Source organism: Embiotoca jacksoni, unplaced genomic scaffold (assembly GCF_022577435.1).
Source record: "Embiotoca jacksoni isolate LCO1_2020_lvr unplaced genomic scaffold, fEmbJac1.0.p SCAF_41, whole genome shotgun sequence".
NCBI classification, from domain to species: domain Eukaryota; kingdom Metazoa; phylum Chordata; class Actinopteri; family Embiotocidae; genus Embiotoca; species Embiotoca jacksoni.
The window spans coordinates 588,123-611,222 of record NW_027185394.1 but is presented as its reverse complement, the minus strand read 5'-3'; the positions used below and the strand labels follow the sequence as shown (position 1 = coordinate 611,222).

The 23,100-nt window shown below is 41.1% G+C and overlaps 1 protein-coding gene across 1 annotated transcript in view; it reads right to left on the bottom strand.

Annotated features, from left to right (window-relative positions):
• The window catches only part of LOC138209976 (semaphorin-6D-like), a 75,238-nt gene that overhangs the window by 21,805 nt on the left and 30,333 nt on the right, over nucleotides 1–23,100 (bottom strand). The window contains 15 exon segments of the mRNA XM_069168836.1: nucleotides 1,645–1,698; nucleotides 2,037–2,095; nucleotides 10,005–10,082; nucleotides 11,644–11,784; nucleotides 11,869–12,042; nucleotides 13,496–13,651; nucleotides 13,742–13,873; nucleotides 15,212–15,339; nucleotides 15,430–15,519; nucleotides 15,595–15,683; nucleotides 15,770–15,892; nucleotides 16,310–16,400; nucleotides 20,574–20,675; nucleotides 20,783–20,839; nucleotides 22,982–23,039. Coding sequence (XP_069024937.1) covers nucleotides 1,645–1,698; nucleotides 2,037–2,095; nucleotides 10,005–10,082; nucleotides 11,644–11,784; nucleotides 11,869–12,042; nucleotides 13,496–13,651; nucleotides 13,742–13,873; nucleotides 15,212–15,339; nucleotides 15,430–15,519; nucleotides 15,595–15,683; nucleotides 15,770–15,892; nucleotides 16,310–16,400; nucleotides 20,574–20,675; nucleotides 20,783–20,839; nucleotides 22,982–23,039 — 1,532 coding nt within the window.

Sequence of the window (23,100 nt, the reverse complement as noted above, 5' to 3'; positions counted from 1 at the left end):
TACAGTGTGTGTGTGTGTGTGTGTGTGTGTGTGTGTGTGTGCGTGTGTGTGTGCGTGCGTGCGTGTGTGTGTGTGTGTGTGTGTGTGTGAGGCATGCTGAGTGATAGCTAACAGGGTTGCTATGGCGATGTGAATATGACCTCAGAAGAGGTTTGATAGTTCGACGACTGCAGCAGTTTGTTTGCTGCCTGAGGTGCTGCTGAGCAAGGCAGCGATCGGATCTAACCAACCGCACATTTTTCTGTAACCCACGACGACGAGCCGACCGATCAGAACACAGACAAGAAAAAAGACAGGAAAACAAACCAAAAAAATGCGAGACAAGATGACGATTGTCCTTTTTTACAAGTTTTAAGTGTTTCTTTTGCAAATCTAATGATGCTAACTGTCAGTCGTCTGTGTCGTTTCCACGGAAACTGTTTTAAATCTCTCCTTTGAAAATACGTGGAGAATAAAAACCTCCCAGCTGTGTCGTGATCGACGGCGTCGTTTAACGCCGGAGCTTTTTGATTGGCTCCTGTCGGGATCACCCGGCGAGGAGGCGGCGGCGCGAAGGACTCCGACACCACGAGTGACGGATGTTCTGAGCATCGCGCCTGTCGTTAGCGTAATGGCCTCGTTTGGTGGGGGGGAGGGGTGGACCGTTCCCGTGACGACGGTTTTGGCTGTAAATTGGTTATTTAATCGGAGCGAGGCCTGAATGGACTCAAGCGGTCCATTACGCTGCTCAGGGTTTCGTCTTTATGAGCCGGCGGTTGACATTGTTCAGAACGAGCTGCTGCTGCTGATGATGATGATGATGATGATGATGATGATGATGATGATGACACGCTGACCTTTACGTGATGCTGCTGAACCAGGAAATGGAGTTTACTCTGCAGCTGACTGCCTCCGCCATCAACAGTTGAGTTGGGTTTTTTATGCCCTCAGAGTGGACTTGTCAGGCGTCAGGAGGTCCGACGGGTTCCAGAGTTTACGGTGTTAAAACTGTCCGTTCCAGGACGTCCCGTCATTTCTAAGGCTTTAATTTAAATGACTTTTTAAAGGATTTAAAGGTGAAACAGGTGAGTGAGCGGAAGAAGATGAGGTTGACGATGAAGATGAAGTTGAGGATGAAGATGAGGTTGAGGATGGACATTTCTTAACAAGACTTTTATTGTGAAACATTTGCAGGATGTTGATGCAGCTAAAATTAAACTGTAAAACTTTTGTGAAAATTGTTGACTTTACTAAATTAAACGGATGTAAATATATTTTATAGAGAAGTATAATAAATAAATAAAAAGCTTAGACACGGTGTATTCACTCCTTCTGTCCTGCATACACACACACACACACACACACACACACACACACACACTGTAAACATGAAAACTACCTTGTTACACAGACACCAATGACGTGTTATAAGGCAGCAAACATTTCTTCTGTCCTTTCAAAATAAAAGGAGTGTTTGTACAAATATGCAGTTTAAAAATGTGAGTGCACGAATATAAAACGTCTCACACGATGTCATGTTTTCATCCACACAGTACCTCACCTGTCCAGAGGGGGTGCCGTTCAGCCACATCTCACATTTAAACATGATTCTCTGCAGCTGCATCGGGACAGGAAGCAGAAGCGAGAAGAAGAAGAGTTTCTTACCGTACGCCGAGTCGGCTGCAGATTCTTGGTTCCGAGTCGTCGCCAACACGTCGGCTGCACGACAAAAAAACACAACGATGGGAAACATTCAGAACCAAAACATCCTGGTTTTATCAGCCCGAGTCACTGAGTGGGTTTAACGTGGACAGAAAAGGTTCTGGTTCCGGTGTTGGTGACTTTTCAAATTAAAAGCCCTCCAGTTTCAAACAGGGTCCAAACACAGACGAGGTTTAAACTAAAGAAATGCAAACAGAAAAAAACATGTTGCTGAAATTAAGATGTGATACTAAATGTGTTTTTTTCTGCCGTAAACAGACTCCTCCGTATCCATGGAAACCAGTGACGGCCTCTTCTTTTACACGTCATATTTAAAACATTGATGTTCAGCTCACCGTGGCAGCTGTCGGGATGCGGCGGGTGGTCGCCCTCGATGTCCTGGTCGAACCCCGCCCTGCAGAGACAAACCAACAACAGAAAGGATCACTCCTCTGCGTAACCGTGGGTTACCGTTGCCGGGGGAAGGAGTCTCATCAGCCGACCAGATAACCAGTCAAACACAAACGGTTAATTAGATTTCATCGTTCAGCGTGAAGGACGTCAGAGGAGACCGTCTGGTCCACCGGAGACGGGCGAGTCTCGACCAATCAGAGGACGGACGGACACGGGAGGACTGGCTGCAGCTCCACTGAAGGACTTTTCCTCCCAGAGTCTCTGAGTTTCCTGTTCTGACCTTCTGCTCGGTTTTAAATCGGCCGGAGAACGTTCGTGTCCGAGCAGCCGGATTGTGATCGCACGGCCGAAGGAAACACAAATCATCTAACTGCTGGAAAGTAAAAGATAAAACACGGAAACGTCGTTATTCAGTTTCACTTCCTCCACGTTCACCTGGCGGCTTCATCCAGTCAGGAAGGAAATACAAATCTACGTTTCTCTCTTCTGGGGGAGGTTTCTTCTGTTTTTCCTTCCAGCTGTTCCTCATGCTGCATTTTTGTGTTCTTCTCTGTGATGTTCTCAAACTTGTTCACCCGACATGTCCGTCCTTGAAAACAGTCCTTCGTCAGCTGTCTCCAACATTTCTGACAAACTTCTTATTTGTTTCGTGACTCATTTTCCACCAAGAGACAAGAAACCAGAGGAAACGTCTGGCGACGCTCCAACCGACCGACTCGCAGCCTTCAAACCTTCCACAGGAAGTTGGACGAATATCATCCCACAAACCTTGTTTGTTTTGTTTCAGGCAGCTGTCGCCGGTGACAGAAACATCCATCAGTCCGATCACGCCGTCCTCGTTTATCTGCCACGAAGTGTTTCCAGCTCTTCTTATCATCTCTCACCTGAACTGAGTTCAATAAACCTGAAGAACGACTGAAAAGATTAACTTTACAAATGAGACTCAATGTGGACTTTTATCCAATGACTCGAAACTTGAACCGAGTCGACGTGTAAATTACGTAATTCTTTCATCAAGTGACTCGAGACTCGACTCGAACGGTTGGAGAGTTGATTTAAAACGTTTTAAAACGGACTCAATGCTTATTTGATGAAATAACTTGAAGGTTTATTGAACATCACGAAGGAGGTGGAGGAGGAACCAGCGGAAAGAGGAACTACTGCACACAATGTAAAACTGAAGGTGGTTACAACACTTCCTGTACCGGTTATTCAAATTAAAAGCCCTCTTGAGTTTCAGTAGAAGGCTTTTATTGTGAAACTTCTGCAGGAAGACGTTGTGACTGAAATCAGACAGCAAAACTTTAGATTTAAAATCTAGAACAAAACAGTTTAAGACCTGAACTCAGACTTGAATCAACGGACTCCAGATTTGACCTGAGACCTAAAACTCCTCCTAAATGTACTAAATTTACTCGACGCCTGAATTAAAACAGTTAAAGACTCGATTTAAACTCGATTTTGACTCGATTCAGACGACCTGAGACTTACAAAGATTTCAGACTTCCTCAGATGTTACATCATTTGTTAATGTCCTTGTGTCCACATACTTTTGACTACTTTTCCCTTTAAACAACAGGTGTCTTCCCTCTAACGTCTTTTATATGTATCCTGCATTTCCATGCCGATATAAATACACATCCCATAATAAAAAATACAAAAAATTAAAAGGGGGAATGAATCATGGCGGAGGAACATTTGGAGGCCGTTTAGTGAACTCTACATGTTCACATTTATAATAACACCAGCGGGCCTCTCTCTCTATATTTACCGCCTGTATTTGCTCGGCCCTCCGCCCCCGCAGTCACTCAATATTTATCTCCCTCCATCATCATCATCATCATCATCATCATCATCATCATCACCTCCATCCTTCCTGCAGCGTGGGCCGAGCCGAGAGAAACCGAGAGAGAGAACAGGAGGAGGTCGCTGCGACAGCGAGCCGCTATAAATCCCAAACGCTCTCGGGCACCTGAACGCCTCGCTCATCCAAAGGGGGGGAGGGGCGGGGGGCCTCGGAGGATGGAAATAGACCCATTGAGAACGGTTATAAAACTCCAGCCAAGTCATCAGACCTCCGTCGCTGCCTCGTCTGTTGCTGTTTCTCAACGGAGGCGTTCGCAGGTTTGGAAAAGCTGTGAAATATAATTACGCCGAATAAACGACCGCCGCTGCTTCCTGTTCAGAGCGAAGAGGTTCGACGCGCTGCCACGGTGACGCTCAGGTTTTAATGAACGTTGGAGTCGGAGTGGGATTTCACACCGACTGAAGACCGGAAACAGATGAAACGAAGAAATCCGTCGGGTTTAAAAAAGACTCAAATGACTCGATGGTTTCAACTCGAAAACTGACCTGAAGACTGAACTCAGATTAAACAGCATCTTTATTTGGGCTATAAAAAAAACCTGTAAGACTTGTTTTGGATTTAAATTAAATGACTAAAGACTTGAAATTTAACTTGAGACTTGAACGACTTGAGACTTGATCCTCAATTTACTGGAAACTTGAATCAACTAACTGGAGACTTGAAACCTGACGGATTTGAGAATTGATGACTCGTCTAAAAAGACATTTGTCTTAAATGACTTGAATCCAGTAACTTGGATCAAATGAGAATAGGAGTGAAATTCAAATTGGCTCGAGTGACTTTAAGACTGAAGACGTACTCGACGTTTGAATCAAATGACCCGAGACTTTATCTAAAATGACTTGGGACTTGATTTGGACTCGTATCAAATTGATTGGAACTTGATTAAAATGACTTGAGACTCAATACAGACTTAAAGTTTATGACTCGTATCAGATGACTCGGGACTCGGTTTGGACTTGTGTTTCGTTTGAAGTCAGATCTTTTGCAGGCAGGAAACTGAAGCTGAAAACGAATCCACAGAAACGTAACTTTTAATTATCCTTGTGAATCCGACACTAACAGACGTTTTAATTTGTATAAATGAGTCGCGCGGCGGCGGGAGAACTCGGCTCTCGAGTCTCCAGACGGCCGTTAGACGAGTTTTAAAGCCGACAGCGGCACCCGGAGGTCCAATGAGACGGCAGCAGATGGTCGACGCCCACACAGGTGAGATTTAGAGACGTTATTAAAGCGGTGGAGGTGAAGAGGTTCGACGACGGAGGAATAATAACCGGTTTAATGAGACTGAGGCAGAAACAGCCTCTTAACACCATGAACAGTATTTAAAGGTCCCGTAGTGGAGAAATTCAGATTTATAGCTTCATTACAAAGCAGGTTGAGGCGCTTTAAATTCTCTGAAAGAGTAAAAACTCTTCGTACACAGAGAAAATACTCAGCTCGTATTCAGGAACAGTGCCATTTGGACTTCCTGTCAGTTTGTGATGTCACAAACTCATGTCCTACTTTTTCATGTGGAAGAAACAGCCCAGTATCAAAGCAAAGCGCGTGTAATACACCCTCCCATCCACCAGAGGGGGAAGTGCGTCTTTGATGCACCGAAGGATGCATCACAGACTTTCACAGAGTAGGGCGGGGCTTGAGTCTTATGTTTTTTCTTTCTCTAATCAAGTTGGTTTCCTCTACGTTTTATTTCCCTAAACTACGACTCTGACACGGTTCCCTCTGGTGGACCGGCGGGAGAATTACATGCTTTGGCGTGATACCGGGTTGGGAAGAAAAAAACATCGAACATAGCGAAGAGCTAAAAACACAGAAGAAGAAAACCCTGTGATTGGTCTGGACGTGTGTCACTCAGAGAAGAGTCAGCCAATCAGAGGAGAGGCTCGTTGATATTCATGAGTCTTAAAGCGGCAGACACCAAAACAGCCAGTTGTTGTAGAGAAGAGATGGAAAACTGCACCGAGATTAAAAACTACAAAAATATCAACATAGAATCAAAACTGTAAATATGAGACCGTTAAAGTTTAAATAAAGAGACATCAACGGTTCCTCTGATTTACGAACACGGAATAAACAATCTAAATAAACTAAATTTGCCTTTAATTTTTGTTTGTTTTACAGTGAAGCTACTACACGTTTTATTTTAAGTTTTAACGTCCGTACGATGCTTTTAAATCAGAAGATACTTTTCATAATAACGAAACAACAGCAGCTCATATAAACTTCTTCATTTCACGTATTTTTTAGCAAATAAATTAAAGGAGAGCTTCAGTTTAATTTTAACGAGCAGCAAAAATCTCCATATTTAAATCTTTTAAGTCATTTTATGTAGAAAAAAAAGCTAAAAATTCACTTAATATTAAAACGTCTTGAACACGAAAACAGTTAATTCATTATGAAAGAAAAGTTAATCGAAGGAGAACTTATTTCGATGGTCGTTTATTAGAAGCAGGATTAAATATTACTGCCTGATTTATACCTCGTGAACTTTCTGTCCTCAGCTGAAGTTATATAACCTATAAAAACTCCCTCCATCTGTCCCCGGAGGACAATCTTCTCACTCATCAGCTCCAGTTTTAGGAGCTAAACTCTCTTCAGCTCCGAGACGAACGTCTGTGTTTACGCTTCGATCAGCTGCACCGAGGTCAGACGGAGGGTCGTCGGATTTTCTGGAGAACGTCGGTTTCAAAAAATCACCGACACAAACCTGAAATATAGAACTATGTTTCAGGGCATTTTGGTTGACAGGCCTGTGGTGCAGTCAAGTTTCAGGTACAAGTGGGCGGGGCAAAGCTTCCTCGGCTCCTCCCCAGCTCATCCAAATATGGTCACTTCTGCTGCCAGATGGTGACCAATCATCAACCATCAGTGATGTCACCGTTGGTTTGTGAACATTATGAATCCTCCAGTTCAGATTCTGTCCGTCACCATCTTTGCTAGTTCGGAGCGGTTTGGAGCAGGAAGTGACCATATTTGGACGAGCTGGGGGAGGAGCCAGCGGTGGATCTGACCGATCTGATCGGAAACCTGACGATACTACGTCCCGCCCACCGATAGCTGTAACCTGACTGCACCACAGGCCTGTCAATCAAACAGACACGCCCCCAAAAACAGGTCTTGTTGAATCTTCTTTTCTAATGAATGAGGGATTATTTTCAGATGGACCTCCAGAAAACTAATAAGAAGGAGTGACTTTAGCTAACAACACCGAGATAACTGATGGACACATTTTATTCACTTTGGATTTGATGAGAGAAGTTGAATGGGAGTCTATGGAGCCGGAGGCTTTTTGGAGCCGACCTCTAGTGGCACTCGCTGGTATTGCAGCTGAAGACACTTCTGGATCAGAACCATTTTACAGACCTGAAGCTACGAACTCTTTCAGAAACAGTCTGTTATGGTGAGAGCTGAAATTCCTGCTGTGACTGGAGGCTTCACTGATAATGAAATCTTGCAGGTAGTAAAACTTGGTGAATCTGAGGACGTGTTGTTTCTGAGGTTTTGATTTGAACGGATCAGACGACCGACGGCGAGATCCGCTCTGACGCCAATGGAAGATAATCAGAGTCAGTGGAAGTTTCTCCCGTCAGCCGGACGGACGTCACAAACACACGATGATGTTTATTACACGTCTGCCGACTCGTTCCCGCTCGGAGATCATTAATAAAAAGAGACGAGTGTTCGCACAGAGACAAATAAATCTCTTTAAAAATCTAAACCAGAGCTGAGACAGAAAATCAGAACCTGGAAGCTGCTTCTTTTTTTACTTCCTGTTTTAACTCTCTAACACAGATATCGCTGTTGTTTTTTCCCCCCATTATCTCTCATCTTCGCTCTCCTTCGTCCTCCTTTCCAGCTCTTGCATCACCGCTTCGCCTCCCTCTTCCTTCCTTCCTCGCTCGTCTTCATCTCCACCGGCTCATCCTGTCCGTTTTGATCTTTCTGCAGCGCTTCGCATTAAAAACACAGACTGAGTGTGTTTAATGCTGCTGACGCAGATATCTGTTTCCACTCTCTGTGTGTGTGTGTGTGTGTGTGTGTGTGTGTGTGTGTGTGTGTGTGTGTGTGTGTGTGTGCGTGTGTGTGTTTGTGTTTTTTTGTGTGTGTGTGTGTGTGTGTGTGTGTGTGTGTGTGTGTGTTTTTGTGTGTGTGTGCGCCTTCATCTGACTCCCTCGAACCTGAAGATTAGGATGAAGGACTTCTGAGATAACGAGATTATCATGTGTCTCCTGCGTCCTCATAAACACACCTGGTCCTCATAAACACATCTGGTCCTCATAAACACACTTGTAAACACACCTGGTCCTCATAAACACACCTGGTCCTCATAAACACACCTGGTCCTCATAAACACATCTGGTCCTCATAAACACACTTGTAAACACACCTGGTCCTCATAAACACACCTGGTCCTCCTAAACACACCTGGTCCTCATAAACACACCTGGTCCTCATAAACACACTTGTAAACACACCTGGTCCTCCTAAACACACTTGTAAACACACCTGGTCCTCATAAACACACTTGTAAACATTCCTGGTCCTCCTAAACACACTTGTAAACATTCCTGGTCCTCCTAAACACACTTGTAAACACACCTGGTCCTCCTAAACACACTTGTAAACACACCTGGTCCTCATAAACACACTTGTAAACACACCTGGTCCTCATAAACACACTTGTAAACACACCTGGTCCTCATAAACACACTTGTAAACACACCTGGTCCTCATAAACACACTTGTAAACACACCTGGTCCTCATAAACACACCTGGTCCTCATAAACACACTTGTAAACACACCTGGTCCTCATAAACACACCTGGTCCTCCTAAACACACCTGTAAACACACCTGGTCCTCATAAACCACCTCCGAAGATTAAACCGTCTCCATGTCAACCAGTTTTGACTCCACCCTCCCAGATGTCCCTTCTGATGTCCTCCCGTCCCTGAAACGTCTCCGCTGCAGCACAAGGAGTCTGAGTGGAGATCAACGTGAGGATTATGTGTTCTCGTCTGATGGAAGTCTCCGACACAAACTCGCTTCATCAAACCGGCGCTGCAGCGATCCGACGGGACAAAAAGCTCCCGATTCCTCTGAAGCCTTTTTTATTCTGGAGGGAAACTTTTCTCCACCGCATGAAAACATGTAAATTTAATAAGAGTGTGTTCGACCGGCCGCCTCCAGGAGGGCTTCAAAGATTTCACCAAAACATGCTTCGTCGGCAGAAAACAGCTGACAGGCAGAATGCAGGATAAGAAACCCCGACAGGTTCGCACATGAAAGATGAGTCAATCCGCGATAAGAGAGTCTGTTTCGGGAGAGGAGAGCCGGCTCACACCTGAAGCTCAAAGTTACCAGAAACACACCTGGTCCTCGTAAACACACCTGGTCCTCGTAAACACACCTGGTTCTCTTAAACACACCTGTAAACACACCTGGTCCACAAAATCGAACAAGAAAACCTGGATGCACTGAATGACATCACAGCGTCACAGCGTCTCCTGAAACCTGCAGAGAAGCTTCTTCAAACTATAAGTTTGACTCCAAATTCAAGACAGGAGAGTCGAGCCTGGAGATTCACCTGTCCCTCGTTGTCCTTCCCTCCCTGCTGTAGATTTATATCCATCAGATAAACGAGCAAAGAGGCGTTAACTGTCGGACCGATGAGAGGAACGAAGAACGGAACAGAAAAGGAAAGAAAAGAAATTCAAGAAACAGAAAAGAAAAGAATATCACAGAAAATAAAGAAAAGAAGGAAAAGAAAAGACGACAAGAAAAATAAATAAAGGAAAAGATATAACAGAAAACAAAGAGTAGAAAGGTAAAAAAGATAAAGAAAAGCAAATGAAAAATAAAATATGAGCAAAATAAAAGAGAAAAATAACAATAGAAAAGAAAGAAAACAAATGAAATTTAAAAAAAAGAAAATAATAGACATTAAAAAAAAAGAAATAAAAACAAAAAGGAAATAACAGAAATAAAAGAAAAAGAAAAGCGACGGATTAAAAAGAGAGAAACAGGAAGTGACACGTACTTGAACCCCGGCGCTACGTTGGCGCAGCTGCCGGTCCGAAGCCAGATGCAGTACGGATCCCGAGAGGCAAGGCAGGATCTGGAGAGGAAACAGGTACAGAGTGAGACATCCCTCCATATCTCTGCAGGTCAGAGCTGTTTTCACATCACTCTGGTCGCCATTCGCTCATCGACTCACTGATTAAACGGAGTCTGATTAGTGTTCAGTGTTCAGATGATGAACGAGCGCTAATTCTGTTCTCCTCGTCTAAAAATAAACTTCCTTCTGTTCGTGTTTCAGGATTCAGACTCAGATCCCCCGTTTCCCTGCGAACACGCCGATCAGGCGAATTAAGCTCCGTGTTAAAAGCGATTAAAAAAAGATTCCCCCGTTCGGATTTCTGGATGTTTTCCAGAGTAAACGACAAATTCAAGCTTTGTGAAAAAAAAGAGTTAGAACCAGAGTGTTGAAATGAAAAGGAAGAATAAAACCTTCAGACACAGTTTAAAGGTCCGGTTCTGAATAAAAAGCTTCAGACACAGTTTAAAGGTCCGGTTCTGAATAAAAAGCTTCAGACACAGTTTAAAGGTCCGGTTCTGAATAAAAAGCTTCAGTCACAGTTTAAAGGTCCGGTTCTGAATAAAAAGCTTCAGTCACAGTTTAAAGGTCCGGTTCTAAATAAAAAGCTTCAGTCACAGTTTAAAGGTCCGGTTCTGAATAAAAAGCTTCAGACACAGTTTAAAGGTCCGGTTCTGAATAAAAAGCTTCAGTCACAGTTTAAAGGTCCGGTTCTGAATAAAAAGCTTCAGACACAGTTTAAAGGTCCGGTTCTAAATAAAAAGCTTCAGCCACAGTTTAAAGGTCCGGTTCTGAATAAAAAGCTTCAGACACAGTTTAAAGGTCCGGTTCTGAATAAAAAGCTTCAGACACAGTTTAAAGGTCCGGTTCTGAATAAAAAGCTTCAGACACAGTTTAAAGGTCCGGTTCTGAATAAAAAGCTTCAGACACAGTTTAAAGGTCCGGTTCTGAATAAAAAGCTTCAGTCACAGTTTAAAGGTCCGGTTCTGAATAAAAAGCTTCAGACACAGTTTAAAGGTCCGGTTCTGAATAAAAAGCTTCAGACACAGTTTAAAGGTCCGGTTCTGAATAAAAAGCTTCAGTCACAGTTTAAAGGTCCGGTTCTAAATAAAAAGCTTCAGTCACAGTTTAAAGGTCCGGTTCTGAATAAAAAGCTTCAGTCACAGTTTAAAGGTCCGGTTCTGAATAAAAAGCTTCAGTCACAGTTTAAAGGTCCGGTTCTGAATAAAAAGCTTCAGTCACAGTTTAAAGGTCCGGTTCTGAATAAAAAGCTTCAGTCACAGTTTAAAGGTCCGGTTCTGAATAAAAAGCTTCAGTCACAGTTTAAAGGTCCGGTTCTAAATAAAAAGCTTCAGTCACAGTTTAAAGGTCCGGTTCTGAATAAAAAGCTTCAGTCACAGTTTAAAGGTCCGGTTCTGAATAAAAAGCTTCAGTCACAGTTTAAAGGTCCGGTTCTGAATAAAAAGCTTCAGTCACAGTTTAAAGGTCCGGTTCTAAATAAAAAGCTTCAGTCACAGTTTAAAGGTCCGGTTCTAAATAAAAAGCTTCAGTCACAGTTTAAAGGTCCACTTCGCTCTCTTACTTTTTACAGGCTCCGTGTTGGGAGCAGCGGCTCAGCGGTACTCTGATGACGCAGCTGCTGAAGGCCACGAACAGGGCGTGATGGTCCTTGTCCAGCTCCAGTCCCAGAACCCGGCGGTCCTGTTGACCCTGAACGTTACACCTGGAAACAGGAAACGGATCGCCATCGTACGACGGAGGATATTTAGATATTTAACGTCGGTAAAACAGCCAATCCGAGTCTCACTTGGACGGGTTGTAGACATCGATGTCCTCCAGCAGTTTGGACCCAAAGCTGTTGTTCGGATGCGTGCTGGCCAGAACCTTCAGGACCCGGCCGTCGTCGGAGCCCAGGAACATGACGCTCCGGTCCTTGTAGGGACCGGCCGACACGTCCACCACGATCTGGGTCAGCTTGGACCTGCCGGGTGGAAACACAACAGGAAACGCATCCCAGTTGATAGCCGTTTGATATTTTGAGTTTAGCTGGATTTTAGCAAAATTTGCAGATTTTTTTTATAGCTGTTAGCTGCTTGTTAGCTTCTTAGCAGGTTGACAGCATTATTAGCTGTTTGTTAACTTGAGTTTAGCGTAATCAGCTGTTTTTTTAGCTTTCTTGGCTGGTTTTTAGCTAAATTAGTTGTTTGTTAGCTTTGTTAGCTGGTTGTTAGCTTTGTCAAGTGTTTGTTAACTTGAGTTTAGCTGTTTTTAATCGAAATTAGCCAAATCTTTTTGGTGTGTTAGCAGGTTGTTAGCATTATTAGCCCTGTGTTAACTTGAGTTTAGTTGTTTTTTTTAGCTTTTGTTAGCTTTGTTAGCAGGTTGTCAGACTGTCAAAACTGAGTTCTAAAACATTCGCTGCAAAACCACCTGAAATGTGTCACCATGGCAACGAGGCTTCTCCAACACGGAGCCGAAGCTGAAGGGTCGTTGTGGCTCGGTGGAGGAGGTCCGGTGTGAATCTCAGGTGGTGCTTAAAGATCATCAAGGGAGCGTTCGAGTGATTTAAACCCGGTTCAGGGTTTTTGGTTGTTTTTTTTCCAGCGGAGCCTCAAATATGGAGATTTTATTTCAACGTGATATTAAAAGACTTTCAGCCTGATGATGAAACCAGATGTAACATCAGGAGTTTCATCTCTGCACCAATTGGTCCAACAGTTTCTGGACATTTCTGCTCCTTTGTGGGCGTCGACGACTTCCATGTGATGTAACAGGTGAGCTTCCATCATCATCATCATCATCTTCATTATCTGAGTCAGCCAGCTCTTTGTTGGTGGAATTAAGCGTCTCGTTCTCGACTGTAATTATAATCCATCAGAAACTCATTTTGAAAACCAGCCGTGGATTAAAAAGGTCGGACGGAGCGACAACATGCGACCAATCAGAGACGCCGATGATCCCGCGCGGCTTTACAGGGTCATCGGGATGATGCGTTCGCTGCTTCTCGCGGACGCTTGTAATTTACAAAGTCTGTCTCATCCGAGGCAACAACTTCACTTCACGCTTTCTGCTTTTCCTCTTCACCTCCTCACATTTCTGTTTTTATCATCACCAACAGGAGCAGAGACGAAGAAAAACGTCATCCGTCCCAAATAAATCTTAGTGATCAGCTGATTTTGGTACCGAGTAACAAAACATCTAATGAAAATAGATTAGATTAGATTAGATTAGATTAAGATTTAGATTTAATGTTTGAACCTCGTGTGAATTTTGTTCCCAGACGATGATTTTCTGAAGTGTTCCTGAGCCCATGCAGTGATTTCCACGACAAAATTGTGTCTGTTTTGGAAGATCTCCAGTTGGTTTTCAGCCTCGTCCCTCGTGTTCAGAGATTTGAACCGGCACGCGTGTTTTTAGCGTGTTCTGTATCTCACCTGCTGGCCGTCCTGGTGAAACACGGTCGGTCGTTGACGGAGGGAACGGCTTCATCCATCAGAGGATACGACTTGATGAAGGTCAGCGTCTCGTCCGGGAACTGAACCGACGATTTGTAGTCCGAAGCCGGACCGTCGCCGGCGCAGGTTCCCGGCCTGGAGATGAAAAAAAAAACACGCATTTAATGAGGCGGGTTTAAGTCATCCTGAGTTTAGTTAAACCTGACGACCGGTCCAGGGTCTCACCTTGGTCGGGGAACCTGCTCGTCCGGTACCGGAGTCCAGGCCGAGTCGCTGGTCCGCTGCTCCTTGAACTTCCCGTTGAAGACTTTCTCGATGTCGTCCATATAGAAGGCGCAAACCGCTGAGCCGGGAATACTGCAGACACACGACAACGCCGAGTCAGCAGAACTAAAACCCGACTTTCAACGGGCTGCAAACGGGTCTGAGACGAGTTAAAGGACGCTCTGTCACGTCAGACCTGCGCTGAGTCAGCAAAACAAACCTAAAACAGCAAAAGGACGAGACTCCCAAAACTTTCAGATTAAAAAATCTTCAGTTCTTCTATAATCCGACAGTTTTGACTGTCGACACGCCGAGCGGCAACTAACGAGGTCACACTCCTGGAGGATTATGGGTACGAAGCAAAGACGGGAAAACGAGACAGAATGGAAAATGAGAGGAAGATGGAACAAAAAGAAAAAACCCAAAAAGAAGATTATCCACGTCTGGATCCTGTTTCATAATCTTTGACCCGAATCTGAGCAGGAACCTCAAATCCAGCATGAAAACTGAAGTCAAGTCTTTTTGTACGAGTAAATAAAATGTCCTCATTTCCCTGAAAGAAGTCTTGCCTTCATAAAAATGCCTTCATTCTCAAATGAAACTGACTTCATGCTTCAAAACACTTTTTTCACTGTGTTCATATGTTCAAAAATGTTGTCCCCAATTTTTTGTCACTTTCCATAAATAAAATGTCCTCACTGTCTAAAATAACATTTTACAAAATATGAACAATCAATTCAAAAACGTCCTTATTTTCTACAAAATGCCTTCACGTCCTGATAAAATGTTTCAAAGCACTTCAGTGTTCATATTTTAAAAATTGTTGTCGCCAACTTTGCAAAAAAATGTTTTACTTTCCAAATAAATTTCCTCGCTGTCCAAAATAGAACATTTTCCAAAATATGTCCAATCAATTAAAAGTAGAATAACTTTCCAAAGATGTTCTCACTTTCCCAAAAAACCCTGCTTTATTTATTAATGCCTTCACGTTCAAATAAAACCGACCTGCCGTGAAGGACTTGTTCACCCTTTTTAACTATTAACATTTTTCAGAATTTTTCCCACTTTTACAATAAAAGTCCAGATTTCTCAAGAGTCCAAAATTAAAAATAAAAACTTCTCCCATTTAAAAAGAAATCTTTACTTAAAAAAAAGAGAAAAAACTCCCCACATTTGAAAAATAATTTTAATACTTTCATTTTAGAAAAATAGTCTCACTTTCAAAGAGATTTTTCAAAATTCTGCTCACATTGAAACACAGAAGTTCACTTTCTACAAAAAAAAAAATCCCAAACTAAAAACAATTTTTTTTAAAACGTCCTTATTTTCCGAAAAAAGAGAGAAACTTTTTTGGCTGTCCTTTCTCTTTAGGTTGGACCCTCCGATCGGTCGACCTGAAGGCCCCTCCCCCCCGTGGCCCCGCCCCCACACCTGTTGGCCTGAGTGGTGAAGACTCCGACCACGGCGGGTCGCTGGTTGATCTGCAGCACGTTGGTGAGCGACTGGAGGACATCGAAGTAGAAGAAAGAGTCTCCGGGAACCGAACAGTTCAACCGAGCCTGAAAAACATACGAAGAGTTACGATACGTAAAAAAAACAGTTGGTCAGCGTGTTTTGTTTTTTTAAAACTGAAGTTAGCGTGACGTCACCTTTAAGAAGGAGGTCCAGTATCTGTCCAGGACTCGCGGAGATCCTCCGTTATCGTTCTTACAGACGCGCGCGACCCGAGAAAACACCACCTAGAGGCGGGAAGAGGTAAAGATACGATCACGCGGTTCGACATCGACCAATAAAAACGATAAAAACAGGCGTACCTTCCCGAGCGCCGTGTACTCCACCGCGATCTCGCTCAGGAAGAAGTACACGTAGTTTCCGTAGTCGATGGCGTGCAGGAAGTGAGGCTCTGCAGAGAGACAGAAGGATTTTCAAAGTAAGAGACCGCAGACATACTGGATCGTTGTGCTGAGGTCAGAGTGGAGTCGACGTCACCTCGGAGCCACTTGGAGTCGTACTTGACGGTCCGGAGAACCGGCCGGCCGTCACCGAGACTTCTGTAGATTACGGCGTCGCTGGCCAGAAAGTCCGTCATGGTGGCCGAGTAGAAATCTCCACCTGAGAAGTTCAAATAAAACATCGCAAATTTGAATGAATAATCGGGTCAAAATGAGAGGAAAACGTCAAAAATAAACCGATTTTGCTGAGCTGGACTTTTTTCTCGTCCGGCTTCTCTTTACAGTAAAATTACAAACTTATATTTAAATCAAACACGAATTGTCTCTTGTTGAAAATGAATCTCATTTTCTTTCTGGTTTTGTTAAATGCAGTTTGTTTTGATGCCGTACGAATGGGTCGTTGTTCCGTTTATTATTCATAAAGCTTCAAAAAACAACCTGCAGGGTTTTTATTTGTTAATCTTTTATAGGTTTTTCTCCTTTTTTTAAATAAACCTGTTTTTGATCTGTGCATGAAAAAATAGCAAAAAAAGAAATAAATCCCGCGTCTCGTTTCAGGAGATTAAAGCCGACTCACCTGCGAACAGGCCGACGTTGGACTGACCGGACTCGAAGGGACAGCGAGCCTGACCGACCACCTCCTCCCCGACCTGCTCCAGCGATGTCATCTGGGGAAGATTTAAAAAGAAGAAATAACAGTTGTGAACCTGAAACTTCACGTTTGATCATTTTGTGCAGTTTTGTGTTAAAAACGACGCGTCAGCAGAAACGACTGCTAATCAGCCGGAGTCAGTCGGAGTTCACGTCAACGCGCCGACTAATAATAAAACGGCTGATCTGCTGACTCGTCGTCTTCATCCTGACGGCGCTGACAGCTCAGATCAGCAAATTAAAAACTCATCCTGACCTGCTGGATGTTTTATTTTCTCTTTGAACGCAGCAGGAAACAGAAGCTTCGATCAGAGAACAGAGTCGGGTTTTAATTCATCTCATCGTGAAACAGGAACCTGAAAACATGTTCGTCTTTCTGTCCTCGTCTCCTCAAACAGAAAACAAATGAAATCAAACATCTGACGGCTGACAGGAACATCGTCTCGCCGAACTTTTCAGAATCAAAAGCTCTTGAAGGACGCGATGGATCTCAGACTTACTGAGATCTCAAATAAAAGGAACTAAACTGTGTTTTTTACTGAAAGTATTTTGCGTCACCGATATCAGCTGCAAATCGCTGAATTTAAACGAGGTGTTTGACTGATTTAAAGTGATTCCAGCAATGAGAAAACAGAACGACCGCAAAAGCAAAAGGAAATCTGATCACACTGAAATGAAGAAATATCAAAATTACAAGAACAAAACGCTTAATATTAGGAAGTCGATGCTGTGGGAAAATCAAAAGGCTTAATAATAAAATGTCTAATAAAAACGGAGGAGATCTTCTAACATACGGCGATCAGCAGGTTCACATCTTTGTGGGAACCTGATGAAGCTCCTGTGAACATTAACCAACCGCTACCATGCTAGCCAGCTAGCGACGTTCATTCATAAAAATAAATCAACTTAGCCCGAGTAAAAAGAGGTTTTATGACTTCGTGTAATTCTTTTATTCAAGTGAGACAACAACTGCACAGAAGTTGTGTTTCTTTCTTTTTCCATTTGTTTTCTGCAGCGTTTCTTATTTCAGCCTCCAAACTTCAATCATCAACAACAACGTCGCAGCAGTTCGACCAAAGCAGTCCAAACCTCAGGCTGATTATCAGTCAACCTGCAGGAGTGTTTAAAAAGCCCTAAAAAATGACTTCCTGTTCTTTAAAACAAGTCTGAGCTGATTTTATTTTCTGCTATCAATCATGAAATGAGAGCAGCGTCTGTGGTTTTCTTTCTGCGTTATCTTCCATCACATCCAGAAAACAAAGAGTCTCTTCGTCTCCAGGTAAACGTCTCATTGTTTTGGTTTTTTCCCGCCGCCCGAGGTTTCAAAGCTGCTGCTAAACGGGGTCGTCGGCTGTCAATCAAACTTCCAGCATGACAAAAAAAAGGAGCTTGGCTCCTGATTGACAGCTGAGATGTTGTTTGTTTGGTGGAGGTGTTATGTTTAGTGTGACGAATAATAAATACGCGATTACACTCACTGAAATTACTTGTTTCTGTATCGTAGACTATAAAAGAGTTCGTAGCTTCAGGTCTGTAAAATGGTTCTGATCCAGAAGTGTCTTCAGCTGCAATACCAGCGAGTGCCACTAGAGGTCGGCTCCAAAAAGCCTCCGGCTCCATAGACTCCCATTCAACTTCTCTCATCAAATCCAAAGTGAACAAGAGACGTTTTTTGTAGCTCTCAGTATGATACACGTGTCCACCAAATTTTGTGCATGTAGGTGAAAGTAGGAACTGCAGTTTAGGGGGCACTAGCGAGCCATTTGGCCAGGGCCATCTGCAAAACCACAAAAATATGTAATTTATCCATGTACGAATTTATCTGTATGAATTTATCTATGTACGAATTTATCTAAGTATGAATTTATCTAAGTATGAATTTATCTCTATGAATTTATCTCAGTACGAATTTATCTCAGTATGAATTTATCTCAGTATGAATTTATCTCTATGAATTTATCTCAGTACGAATTTATCTCAGTATGAATTTATCTATGTATGAATTTATCTATGTACGAATTTATCTCAGTATGAATTTATCTATGTATGAATTTATCTATGTACGAATTTATCTCAGTATGAATTTATCTATGTACGAATTTATCTAAGTATGAATTTATCTATGTATGAATTTATCTATGTACGAATTTATATCAGTATGAATTTATCTAAGTACGAATTTATCTAAGTATGAATTTATCTCAGTATGAATTTATCTATGTAAGAATTTATCTCAGTATGAATTTATCTAAGTATGAATTTATCTCAGTATGAATTTACCTATGTACGAATTTATCTCAGTATGAATTTATCTCAGTACGAATTTATCTCAGTATGAATTTATCTATGTACGAATTTATCTAAGTACGAATTTATCTCAGTACGAATTTATCTCAGTATGAATTTATCTATGTATGAATTTATCTAAGTACGAATTTATCTAAATATGAATTTATCTATGTACGAATTTATCTCAGTATGAATTTATCTAAGTATGAATTTATCTCAGTATGAATTTATCTCAGTACGAATTTATCTCTACGAATTTATCTAAGTATGAATTTATCTCTACGAATTTATCTCAGTATGAATTTATCTCTACAAATTTATCTAAGTATGAATTTATCTCTATGAATTTATCTATGTACGAATTTATCTCAGTATGAATTTATCTATGTATGAATTTATCTCAGTATGAATTTATCTACGTACGAATTTATCTAAGTATGAATTTATCTAAGTATGAATTTATCTATGTATGAATTTATCTATGTACGAATTTATCTCAGTATGAATTTATCTAAGTACGAATTTATCTAAGTATGAATTTATCTATGTATGAATTTATCTATGTATGAATTTATCTATGTACGAATTTATCTCAGTATGAATTTATCTAAGTATGAATTTATCTCAGTATGAATTTATCTCTATGAATTTATCTATGTATGAATTTATCTCAGTATGAATTTATCTACGTACGAATTTATCTAAGTATGAATTTATCTATGTATGAATTTATCTATGTACGAATTTATCTCAGTATGAATTTATCTAAGTACGAATTTATCTATGTATGAATTTATCTAAGTATGAATTTATCTATGTATGAATTTATCTCAGTATGAATTTATCTCAGTATGAATTTATCTATGTACGAATTTATCTCAGTATGAATTTATCTAAGTATGAATTTATCTCAGTATGAATTTATCTCAGTATGAATTTATCTATGTATGAATTTATCTAAGTATGAATTTATCTATGTATGAATTTATCTATGTACGAATTTATCTCAGTATGAATTTATCTAAGTACGAATTTATCTATGTATGAATTTATCTAAGTATGAATTTATCTATGTATGAATTTATCTCAGTATGAATTTATCTCAGTATGAATTTATCTATGTACGAATTTATCTCAGTATGAATTTATCTAAGTACGAATTTATCTCAGTATGAATTTATCTCAGTATGAATTTATCTAAGTATGAATTTATCTCAGTATGAATTTACCTATGTACGAATTTATCTCAGTATGAATTTATCTCAGTATGAATTTATCTCAGTATGAATTTATCTATGTACGAATTTATCTCAGTATGAATTTATCTAAGTATGAATTTATCTCAGTATGAATTTATCTCAGTATGAATTTATCTAAGTATGAATTTATCTCAGTATGAATTTATCTCAGTATGAATTTATCTAAGTATGAATTTATCTATGTACGAATTTATCTCTATGAATTTATCTATGTATGAATTTATCTAAGTATGAATTTATCTAAGTATGAATTTATCTAAGTATGAATTTCTGAGGGAGCTGCAGACTAGAAAGCATCAATACGTAATAAACGAGCTGGAAGAAGTCTACACATGAAAACCACCAGCAGGTTTCTTTAAATCCTCTGATTCTACAGGAAATTAACACACGATGCAATATACAGATGGCCTGTAGGGGGCGGTGAGGACCAGCAGAACTAAACTGGAATCAAGCCTGAGACTGTTACGGTTAAGTTTATTGTTTACATCATGTTCTAATGAAATCTTTGTTTCTCTGGTTGCGCCCTCTAGTGGAGTCCTCCGGTAACACTGAGTACAGAGAAAAGTACATGAGCAATAACGTTCACGACGCTAACGCTAACCGAGGACTCGTACTGTCGTTCCGAACCTCGGAAACGTTCACCTTGTAGTTGCGGCAGGTCGGGTTGAAGGCGTTGGTCCCGCAGGCGAACAGCGTCTCGTCGTTTCGGGGAACCAGAACTTTGACGTAGTTGTAGCACTCGTCCTGAAAACACAAACAGACGGGATATAAACAAATCTCATCTTTACGAAGATAAAACTGTCAGTGAACGCAGCAGCAGGCAGTAAAACGTGGGAGGAAGAGGAACGCACGCTGTTCTTCCCTCGGACTGTGCACTTGCTGACGTCTTTGGATTTCCACGTCAGCTTCTGAAACGACAGGAAGAGGAACGTTATCGACGATGACGAAGATGAAGAGTCGGACATGCTTGCTGAAACAGCTGGGGAGGAGGGGGGGGGGGGGCTGGACCTGAAGACGGGCTGTTTACTCTGAGTGGAGCTTCAAAGCCAATCAGACAACAGCGACATGCCGTCTGATGGTTGTTTACACCTCTGAGAGCGTGTTTGTTTATCAGCGTTGTGTTTGTCCCAAAATAAATAAATAAATAAACAACAATCAGGATGAGACGTCGCAGTTCAACTAAATGATCCGAACTCACAGGAAACTTCAGAGCTCTCAGCGGCGTCTCGGTAACAGACGGATGCTCGTTGTCCTGGAGATCAACTCGGTGATGACAGCTCGGTCGTCTCCGTGGCAACCGAGCAGCCTCCAGATTTGATTAAAACCTCCGGAGGAGAAACGGATCTCGAGTTAAAGGAGCTCCTTCACAGCTGCTTTGACTTCTCCCCCTCGCTGCAGTGATGTCACCGATGACATCACTGCATTCATTTTTCTATATACAAATTTATTTATGTAAGAATTTTTTGGTACGAATTCATCTATATAATTCATCTCTATAATTCATCTATGTAATTCATCTCTATAATTCATCTATATAATTCATCTATGTAATTCATCTATATAATTCAACTATTTTGGTCATCTGTGTAATTTATCTAAATAATTCATCTATGTAATTCATCTATGTAATTCATCTATATAATTCATCTATATAATTCATCTATGTAATTCTTCTATGTAATTCATCTATATAATTCATCTATATAATTCATCTATGTAATTCATCTCTATAATTCAACTATTTTGGTCATCTGTGTAATTTATCTAAATAATTCATCTATGTAATTCATCTATATAATTCATCTATGCAATTCTTCTATGTAATTCATCTATGTAATTCTTCTATATAATTCATCTATGTAATTCTTCTATGTAATGCATCTATATAATTCATCTATGTAATTCTTCTATGTAATTCATCTATGTAATTCTTCTATGTAATTCATCTATATAATTCATCTATGTAATTCTTCTATGTAATTCATCTATGTAATTCTTCTATATAATTCATCTATATAATTCAACTATTTTGGTCATCTGTGTAATTTATCTAAATAATTCATCTATGTAATTCTTCTATGTAATTCATCTATATAATTCATCTATATAATTCAACTATTTTGGTCATCTGTGTAATTTATCTAAATAATTCATCTATATAATTCATCTATGTAATTCTTCTATGTAATTCTTCTATGTAATTCATCTATGTAATTCTTCTATGTAATTCATCTATATAATTCATCTATATAATTCAACTATTTTGGTCATCTGTGTAATTTATCTAAATAATTCATCTATGTAATTCATCTATTTCTTTACAATAAGTCTATAAATAGCGACGGAGATCCGGCAGGATGTGATGCAGAGCTTCCGGTCAGTTCAACAACAATGAGAGTAACAGCTCACATCAAAGAGCTGCGGGCGCCCTGCCGTCCCACAATGCACCGGGAGGCCCCCATTACTGTCAGTGGCCACCTGGTAACCTTTTTCCCTTTGAAGAGGCGGATCAAAGGAAACGTGTCTTTGTGCCGCAGTGCATTTGTTCTGCCGGCTCTCATGGTCACTGCTTCTGTGGAGCAGGAAGTAAAAAAAAGCTTCTTCCTTGTGGTGCTGAGGGGCGGAGCTTCTGAATCCCAGGTATCGGCCTGTATTCAACACCTTCTGGTCCATTAGTAACAAAACAGTTACTCAGGAACGGATATTTACAGTTTATTTCAACTTCTATGTCTCCGACACGTTTCTGAGCAGCTCGCTGAAGGTTTGAACAAAATACCGATTCAGCATTTTTTATTTATTTATTTTCTAACGTGTCCGAGTGAAAGACTATCTGCTGCACTCAGTGTTAGCGGAGGTTTAAGCTCCGCCCACAGGGAGACACGCAGAGATCAGAGGACACAAACACAGCAGAGACCCTCAGCTGGAAACAAACGATGCTCAGAAATGAGGTCAAATAACATAAATAACAAAATAAACAGTTTACGGTGTATAAATATAAATATATACATATATATATATACATACATAATATTTATAGATAATATTCTCACCAGCTGCGGGACGAAGTCGTCCGAAGCCGTCGTCAGATTGACAGCGAACACGTGGTCTCTGAGGACATGAAAGCAGAGTCAGTGAACGCCTCGTTATTAATGTACGTGTCTGATTCATC